This window comes from Bombus impatiens, unplaced genomic scaffold (assembly GCF_000188095.3).
Source record: "Bombus impatiens unplaced genomic scaffold, BIMP_2.2 scf_0064, whole genome shotgun sequence".
NCBI classification, from domain to species: Eukaryota; Metazoa; Arthropoda; class Insecta; order Hymenoptera; family Apidae; genus Bombus; species Bombus impatiens.
Window position 1 is genome coordinate 1,169,475 of NT_176483.1, and position 10,366 is coordinate 1,179,840.

The window sequence follows — 10,366 nt, forward strand, 5'->3', positions numbered from 1 at the left end:
TCTGTTCCATCGCGGATTTCTCTTCCTTGCCCGATAGTGTAGTTTCTGCTCGAGGCAAAGGCCACCCCATCGAGGCTTGCCACAACAATTTCTCTGTTCACGATGTAGGTTACCAAGACGATGCTTTCAGAGACCTTTTAGCCTAGTGCTTTACTGCCCTACAATAAATCAATTGCTACCGGCTGACCGCCAAGGTCGCACGCTCGCCCCCCAAGAATCTTTTTGAAAGCACATCCAGTGTGTCCAATGGATGGTGCAATTTTTTCTTCGCTGCATCTCGAGACGACTTTACAACTTGGATCGACACTGGCGATTAGCTTCTTCGTTAATCGAGATTTACTATTTCAACCCTTTTAATCGTTGATCGAAGAAACGCGTCATCTTTCAAATTGGTATCTCACTTATTGGGGGTAGCCATCCACATGTTATATTATTATACCACCAAGCTATAATATTTTACCAAATGTCCTACTGGACAAATTGTAAAATTCAAATAAATAAATAAAAAAAAAAAATCTTTCAAATGGTTCTATGGGAAACCAGCAACGAGGTGCGATGCGGTATATCATAGATATTCCGGTTAAAAGCGTCGAGGGATTTCGTTTCTACGATATAACGTACGCGTCTATGTTTTAATATCGTATATTTAATTGTTCTGATACAAATCTCATATACAATGATATTCTCCTGGAGATTACAATTCTTCCATATATCGCAACGTTTATGATAAACTCGATAAACTCGACTTCGAGCAGCGTTATATATCGAAAGTTCCTCGCTTTACTTTTGGTAGAGAAGATATATCCCAGGATCGAAGGAACGAAAAAAATTATTAATTTAGTAAGAATGTCGGAATTTTATAGCATGTTTTATTCTTATGTACGGCAGTTGTTGGCAAGGATACTCCAACTCTCCTAGAAATTATTCCCTGTCTTTCATTTCTCTATTATACGAAACATTTTGAAATCTCGCTAGCACTGTAACTACCCGAGACTATCGCGATTACGCATATTGGCAAAGCTCGAGACGAATCTGTAAACGTAAATAGAAGTTACGAGATATCAAATACGATAGCAAAGCAGGTACTCGAACAGTCTGTCATTCGCTATCTTAATAAGCTACAATACATAGCGAGAGTATCTGTACATCGTTCAATGTACCTTTCGGATTTCTATCCACGCTGTATATTAATTTTTCGCAAAGCGTATGTTCGCAACAAACGCGAGACACGCGTCTCAGTGCGGACAGAATTTCAAAATGTTTTCTATAATGCACGTGATATTATATTCGTATAAAAGGTTGCGCGATAAATAGTCGAATACTTTCGCGAGACACCGTATTTGTAGCCACGTTTTACAAGATACGATGGCAATATATATATAGGCATAATAACGTTACAAAATAATGCCGAATACGATCGAGAATAAATAATCTTCCTTTATCTTAATAACTAAACCAAATTGTTTTAGTCGAAGTAACCTCTTTCGTTCATAATTGGGATCATTTTATGCGCTAGTTTCACCGCGTCTGGGTTTCTGAAAACGTCCATTTTAGTTTCGCCTAACAACTTGGTCAATAATTCCTCGAAATCTTCGGTATCCTCTTTACTTCCCATCATTCGTAAATAAAGCACGACTCCAGAGAAAACAGCGTATATCCTTCTTTTATGTATCGCTTCTTTTAACTGTTCCATCGTGGGCGGTTTTCTCTTGCAATCGATATTTTTCATAGTCTCTTGCAAAGTATGCAGATAAAGTTTCAGAAAATCATCGTCGTTGTCGTACTTTACGTGAAATTCTGGACAAATGTTCAAAAAGTACAACAGATCGATAACTGGAGACGTGTAAACAGCCATCTGATAATCGACCTGGAAAATACTCTATGGTAAAACCAGAGAAAGGAAAAGAAAAATTCCGATTCTACGGCATAAGGAAGGCGATCCGGTGGCTTAGTTTTCATATGATAGAAGATCGTTTACCTCGAACTATTCTAAAACGTTAATGCGTATTTATTTTCCAAGTTTCTATATATCGACTCGACTATGACTAAGATAAGACGAACGTATCATATAAAACGCCACGTAAATTTTCATCGTCGCCCTCTTAATTTCTCCTGATACATTTCTTTATAGTAGACCTATTTATCGTTAGTCGATGAAAATAAAATATATCGGCAACTTGTCGATATACTATTTACGTTTCTTATATGTTTTATACTTCTGTCGTGACTGCGTCTTTTTTACAAGAGAGTACAACACCGTGTATGTTGTAATGGAACACGTATTACCAATAAGACTTCAATAGGTTGGCCTTTCTCGTTTTCTCGAAACATTAGATTATTTATCCAACAATCTCCGTGATTTAGTACGCAGAATTCATCCACGTCGTAATTATACGCATCGATACAACGCGTTCCGATAGTTGGTGACAATTTGATCAGCTTATTCGCCGCACTCGTGTATTTTTCGCTCGACCATCTTTGTATTTCGTTAGCTATTCGTAGAAGGCTTACTTCCATCATTCGTATAAAAGCTTTCGGACATTTGGTCGACACAATGCCAGTATCTATAAAAGATTCAATTATCTGTGGATCCTGAAAAATTCACTCGAATTAATATCACGTAAAAATTGACGAGATTTCAGACATGCGGGAGAAATAATTTATCAAAGACGTAACCATTAGTTACGACAAGTAACTGAGTAACAAGTAACGAAAAATATACCGATTCGCTGCTATCGACGATTAATATAAAATTATTTCGCGTGATCCACCCTGAGGTTAAACGACGGATGATCTTTGTACGTAGCTACCAGAAATAGTTACGAACGCGGAGACCTGTAATTTTAAATGACGATCGAATACACCGACGTAGAAATACGATCTAACGCAACGGATAATGCTAATCGCCTCGCTTAAGAGTTTAAAATTTAAAGAATTTTAAAAGAGTTTAAAAGTGAAATGTGATAAACGAGTTTAAGAAGTCTAATTTGTTTAAACGGAAAGTTTAGTAGAAGCGCACTGGTTCTCCCCTCCCTGGCTGTTTCTTTGTTCGCATAATCGAAAACAATGTCCATATAACTGGACTTTGCTATTCGTTTGTTTGAATACAAGGTTTCGGTAAAACTAACGAAAGAAGCTTCGACAAAATATAAGGAGAACATAAACAAACAAGTCTTTCCGTCCCTTTTATACCATAAGTTCCACAACGTTAAAATTGAAATATCTTTAATATTATCTTATTTTAGGAGATTTAAAGTTTATTCAGTCCAAGAATACAGTTTTAGGTACATATTCACAATAAACGGTGAATTTTTGTAATGATATGTTAGGCAAAGGTACCGATACGCGGCGGTACGACGTAGCCATGCTGTATTATGTACATTTTTCGTTGTATAATACAATTTTTGGGTTTAAGTCACTGGGGAGCGGAGCTTTTTTATGTATTTTTTTTTTCTGTCCTGAAAACTTGGTTTAATATTATCTTATCTTCAGAATTGATCGATCATCCGAGGATAAAACTACGGGTATGTTTGTTTCGCGTAAAAGCTACCGCCACGTTCGATTTCATTGAAATCCGCGAGAACCAGGTCTGAAGCTTCCCTTGTGAGTTCAACGAGCTGAGATTTGTAAATACTCAGTCCGAAAACATTAATTCGTTACGTCACACGTATCACAAGTAGAATCGGATAATAGGCGTTCAGGAACGCACACATTGTCGGTAAACTATAGTATAGACATTACAGTGTGTAATGACATGTGTGTAAAAATATGTAAATAAAAAGTAAATATAAAAAACATCAAAGCCTGACTCTAAACCTCCGGATCGGTGGAGATTTGTAAAAAGAAGTTCGTGGAAAGTTGCCCTCGAACGCTATAACTTCAGTGTCACATTTCTTTCTATTCATCGTGCCGTAAACTACTCATCGCGAGAATAAAAAGTCTCAAAGGAACAAAGTCGACTCCGTACCAATTGACGTAAAGACGAACGAGTTAATTATAGCTTCTACTCTCGTGCCTATTTACCACCGTCGGACTTACATAAAGATAGTTCGCTGCAACGCGAACCGTGCTTTTCGAAACGTGTGTTATTTACAAATAGAAGCAGTTTCTCGAGTAGTGTATCATCCTCGATCGACAAAATAAGGGAATTTCCGCCGTCAGAAATCCGCAAGAGTCGAAAGATTTAATAGAAGAGGCTCGGCAATTAACACGTGGGCAGGAATTACTGGAAATCATATTATCGGCCTCGTTTATTTGCTTACGTCGATAACAACGCATTTACAATTTGTACGCTCTCATCTCTTAGACGAAATTAATGGCGCGTAGTGGTATTCCATCTCGCCATAATCGGCCAATTTTTGAATCTCGGATCACCGTGAATAGGACGCAGATGTGGTCCGCACGTGTGACGGCAGTGAATGTGGAAAATTTTAAACTAGTAAATCATGCTCGAAGTGAATTGCGCACGAACATTTTTTCACAGATGCTGCATAAATCCAGAATCACGATACGATGATCTTTACGCTTGATTTTTAAGCAACGTTTAGATACAGCTTAGAACGTAACGTGCGATCCGTACCTTTTCGAGAACTGCGACAGATCCAGCGTGTAATCTCGCGAGTTGTTGTATGACTAAACGGCAGTGTTCGAACGACAATCCTTTCTGACGATCCTTCATAATGAATCCTCTGTTTATCAAGTTTTCCATAACAAGAATGCGAGGATCGTCGAAACCGCATAATAAATTTGGACCGAGTTGATGATAAACGAATTCCTTCATCTTGGGTAGAACGTCACGCAGAACTTTCAATTCGATCAGAAACAGATTTTGTTGACGAACGATGTCGCGCGACAGTTCCCTCAGAGGTTCGGCTTTAATAACCAAACTGATCGATCTTTCCGACTTCGTTTCCTCTTTCTTTTTGATCGAAGAAGCTGTATATCTGATGTGCGCTTTATACAGATCACTAAGAAAGTTTAATCCTTTTTCTGACATACAGTTTAGCTGGATCTCCAAAACTCTAACAGTTTCATCCGATAACTTGTTTCGAAGGGCTTTCTCGATGATGGCCTCATCGATTTTCAAAGGACTTACTTCCATTCTGAAAATATTATACTATAATATACTATACAATATGTACAGGGTGATCGGTAACTGATGGTACGAGCGGAAAGGGGGTGATTCTACGCGAAAAAAGAAGTCGAAAATATAGAATAAAAATTGTTCGTTCGAGGCTTTGTTTTCGAGAAAATCCACTTTGAATTTCCGCTCGGTACGCGTGCACTTTATCGCGGCTCGTTATAACGAATCTCACTGTAGATCGTTGTCTTGATGGAAAAATTAAAAAAAAAATTTTTATTCTACATTTTCGACTTCTTTTTTCGCTTAGAATCACCCCCTTCCGCTTGTACCACCAGTTACCAACCACCCTGTATATATTTCTTTCCGAATGTACGGTTGAATGCAATATAAAACCTACGTCGATACTGGGATACCTGGATTTTATTTTTGTAAAATATTAAATAGCGTTTATCGTGATACTTGCGAAATTATATTTGCTGTCATAATAGTATATCTAATAATCTAGAAGAGATTATTAGATTATTAGATTCCGCGATCTTATTTACTTTACTTATATTTTTATTACGTTCCTCCGGCATTTATTGCATTTATTGCATTCATCGCGTGTCTTTGAAACGCTACATTATACAATGCTCCCTTTCTCTACGCTCTACGCTCTGCCTTTCTCTTTCAACGAGAGACATAATCGTTGCAAACGTATCGTTCACAAGCGTCACGTTTTCCACGACTCAAGCATCGCATACTATCTCTATCACGATTAATAAATTTAACTTTGTAAAAATGTACCGAACCCTTCGACTCTATGATTCGCTTCGAATCTGCCATTCTAAAGTGCATCTTTTACTATGCTTACTTTTTTGTTATAAAATACAACTCGACATACCTGGCGTTATATTAACAACTCTTTCCATGAAGCTTTTCTTAATGTGTCTTAATGGTGTAGTAAGAGAAACTATGTCATCGAGATATCAGTCAAAGAACTAACGATAAAAATAAACAAAAAGAAGTCAAATTCCAAAGAAAGAGAAGATACTGTAAGAACGCGGGTCAACCAGAAACTAAACGCTGCAGAAGAGATCCGATACTTTTATACCGGAAAGGAATGGAGTGTAAGCGAACGCATATGTGTGTGTGCATATGTTTAACAAGGAGAAATGAGGTATACATATAGCTCCAATTCAATGATGTATGCCAGTGACGAGTTTCGAAATCAAATGACGCTGCTAAGAAGCGAACAAAAGGTTGCTTCGAGTGCATGTATAGCGAGTGGTAAAAAACATTCAAACAGTAGTTTATTTCTCTCGCTGACGTACAATTTTTCCACGAACCTCTACCATGGATCTTATTTGTCCATAAAATTCTTTGGCATAATTGCGCAAGTATCTTTTTTTTTTTTTTTGTTAAAATTCGTAGCAACTATCTTCAGTTTCTATCGAATCTTATCGAGTTTGTTAGTTTCTGTCGAATCTTGTCGAGTTCGATGGCGATTCTTGGCTGTTTAATCGTACAAGGAATGGCAAATGTTAATAAAAATCAGATCCTATCGGAAATTTAATAAAACGTGCGTCGAGTTTTTCGATAGAAACTATTAAAAACGAAATACCGTGTCAGATATAAGAGCACATAGTCACATAAAACTCACGCTCGATGCTGAACAATCACTCCTTTTATGTTCGCATACACCAACTTCTTACACCAACTTCTAACCTTTCGTCTTGTTATTTCTGTACTGTATATTTTTCATTTTCTGCGAGTATTTTGGTCTGATGTTACCTTAGTTTATAAACATACCTAAGTTTATAAACATTCGGTACACTTTCACTCGATGTTTGCTGTTTCATATAGAATTATTCTCCTCGAGCAAATGCTTTACATCGTCCGTTATAAAAATACACGTATAACTTGTACGTAGGAACATAGTATCCCATCGAATTATTCGCCTTGAAAAGAAGTTGCAAAATCTTCTCGTAACGTCAACAAAATACCAAGCACAAAAACATGGATGAAAGTTTAATTAACACCTTCTATCGATTATTGTTCGTTTTTTTTTCAAATTTAAAGTACACTTTACATTACCTCGACGTTGCAAATATTCGTTTTCTAACTATTCCCTCTGGCAGCGACGTTCGAACGTGAAAGAGCGACCGTCTAATGCGTAGCTTTCACGTCCGTGTGCTACAATAATTGCCAACACTCTACGTCTGATCTCTTATAGGCTCAACGTACTAGTGATACATACACGCTACGTGCTTGTACAAATATGACAGAGCTACCATTTTTCTCCGATCGCCCACGATCATCAAGAATGATTCAAGAGCTCGAAAATACGTACGAAGTTAATTATGTACATACACATAGAGTTTTACTAATTCACGCTGTATAAAAGTATGAGAATTAGTTGCTTATGATAGTATTCTCTATGACTCAACAGGGCGAAGGCCATACTTAAATTTAAATCGTAATTGATCGATATTAGATCGGTTGAACTTTATCTGTTTTAATACCAAAGTACAGTAGGACGCTGCATAACGCGATTTCGGAAGTAATAACGAGAGTGAAATACTTCTTGAGGAAACAGTATCGAAAAGAGCATTTGCAATCGAAGAACATATAGGTTCTGAGATTGAAAGAATTCAATAAAGAAAGAAATAGTATCAGTTCCCGAGAAACAATTTGCTGACACTTCATTTTTAGCTATTGTAAAAAATATACGTTTTACGTTAATTCATGTTTCTTCATTGTACGATCGAGTTGCGTTTAACCATAACGATTTTTTAAGTTAGATATTCGCTTATTGCGTATCCTCGTGTCGTAACTGATGTAAATTCGTATCCTATGTCAGCAGTTTTTATTTTATATACAGGGTGATTGGTAACTGATGGTACGAGCGGAAAGGGGGCGATTCTACGCGAAAAAAGAAGTCGAGAATATAGAATAAAAATTGTTCGTTCGAGGCTTTGTTTTCGAGAAAATCGACTTTGAATTTCCGCTCGGTACGCGTGCACTTTATCGCGTCTCGTTATAACGGATCTCACTGTAGATCGTTGTCTCGATGGAAAAATTAAAAAAAAAAATTTGTATTCTATATATTCGACTTCAAGTTAGTAACTTGCTAAATAAATGGAAAAGATGACTAGCTTAATTTTTTTTTTCGAGACAACGATCTACAGTGAGATCCGTTATAACGTACAGTACGCGTACCGAGCGAAAATTCAAAGTCGATTTTCTCGAAAACAAAGCCTCGAACGAACAATTTTTATTCTATATTCTCGACTTCTTTTTTCGCGTAGAATCGCCCCCTTTCCGCTCGTACCATCAGTTACCAATCACCCTGTATATAAAATAAAAACTGCTGACATAGGATACGATACACGCTTTGCTTATACCTTCACACATTTTTAGGTGGAGGAAGAATTAACTCTGGAAACTGTTACATATTCTTTTTTTTTTTTTTAGGAAAGACGAAGAAACGAAGGAAAAGCTATGGTTAGGTCCGATCAGAGCAGCCTCACAAATCATTCACAATGCCAAAACTTTCAAACCTTGAGGCAGCCCAGGTCCTATCGTATAACTTTTATAGAGGGCCACAAAACAGCTACCGTATCTCTCATCTTGCCATCGCTTTTTTTTCTTTTTCCTTCGTTTCCATTAAATTTTTGGGAACCCAACATTTTTATGGCACATGCGGTAAGCCAAGAGTTGTTTCCTCGGTTACCGCATTTCCACGACCAGAAAACTTTTCGATGTACCTCGAAAAATTTGGAAACCTCTGCAAAAATAATAAATCACGTTCACTCCTTTTTCTCGTACCTTGTTTTTATTTTTTACGAACGCCTACACCTTGTTCAAACAACCACTAGCCGGTTATGATTTCAAATAGGAACCAAACCTCCGAGGTTTACGTCTAAGAAACGTATACGTCTAAGAAAGTCGACATTTTTCATTCTTTTCCAACATTTCCCTTTATTTTATCCTTAGATCGTAGTCGAAGAAACCTAATTTCATATACTAACTGTTACATCAGTCGTTTATTTATTCACTATCGCACGTTTGCTTGGATATTCTTCCAAACGTCGCGTCGATTTGTTTACTCTTCCATTAATATGTATTGTTGAGGTATGTATAATGTGTTTCTGTGCTGAACTAGATTAAAGGCGTAATAGAGATACTTGTATGTGAATATCAGTATGTGGAAGTATGTGTGTTCGAAGCGTCTCGAAAACAAATGAATGTAAACTCTTCAGTCGGTTAAGAGTCGTCGAAGAGTCGGTTTACAGTCGGGTATAGAAGAAAGTGCTGAGACGCGTGCATGCGTGTATCGTTTTGTCCATGAAATAAATATATCATTGTTTTAATATTAATCGTCAATATAAATTTAGTGTTCCTATAACATTATTTCGGCCTCAAAGATCCACAATTTTCAACATGTATATTATTATAGTATGTAACGTTTTAAACCTTGTTAATAATGATATAATTAACAAAAGCGAAAAAGTAAAATAGGTATAAGAAATATGTTTTACCAAGTTTTATAAAATTTTCTAAAGTTCAAATAAGCATAGCGTAGCGGGTACACGAACGTTTCAAGCTTTACATATATATTAAATAGCGTGTACGTGAGTATTCATGAAAAACATACGTTGAAAGATCATTCATTTTTAAAAGATAATCGTCAATCGAAAGTCTTACAGAACGAAATCGTGTTTCATTTAACAGCAAAGGTAGTTTCATACCTGTTGTACACGTATTTCGCGTCGTGTCCTCTATGAACGAATGTGGTAGCCAACGGAAGTTTGAAGAAACGATAATACCTTACTCATATTATAAATTTGTTTCATTTAAACGAATTTCTCTCATAGAAGTAACTTCTCGTTCGATCGAATACTTCTTCCGTTGGATATTAGCACGTTCGTTATTTTTATCTGTTTTCAGTTATGCGAACGACATTTTTCCCAAAGAGCTAAAGCGAAGTAAGAGCTAAAGAAGCAACCTGATAGGAAAAACGTTTTCACCGGTGTCATCGATTACTATGGCCTACTAATAGCGATGTACAGTAGAAGGGTAAAGAGATGCAAAGTTGTCAAACTTTCACAAAGGTGGTGGCAAAGCAATGGACAGGAACTAAGGGAAGAAAAGAAGAGAAAGGAAGAAAAGGGGAAGAGAGAATAAGATGCGCATCCGTGGCATGCTGTGAGGCAGTACGAGGTAGTCCAGCGCGATGTCTATTGGCGTGGTGCGACGCGATATGGCACGGCGTGGCGTGGCGTGGCGTGGCATGGCATG

The 10,366-nt window shown here is 37.2% G+C and overlaps 1 protein-coding gene across 4 annotated transcripts in view; it reads right to left on the minus strand.

Moving 5' to 3' along the window:
• Window positions 1–626: 626 nt before the first annotated feature.
• LOC100744005 overlaps window positions 627–10,366 on the minus strand; it is a 12,445-nt gene continuing 2,705 nt past the window's right edge. The window contains exons 1-4 of one of the 4 annotated variants that reach the window (XM_003485541.4): window positions 7,160–7,370; window positions 4,580–5,102; window positions 2,287–2,592; window positions 627–1,867 (exon numbers count right to left, since the gene is read on the minus strand). In XM_003485541.4, the coding sequence (XP_003485589.1) occupies window positions 1,466–1,867; window positions 2,287–2,592; window positions 4,580–5,101 (1,230 nt within the window). In that variant the 5' untranslated portion in view covers window position 5,102; window positions 7,160–7,370 and the 3' untranslated portion in view covers window positions 627–1,465. The other 3 variants (XM_012394087.3, XM_012394085.3, XM_012394086.3) reach the window with 3 other exon arrangements.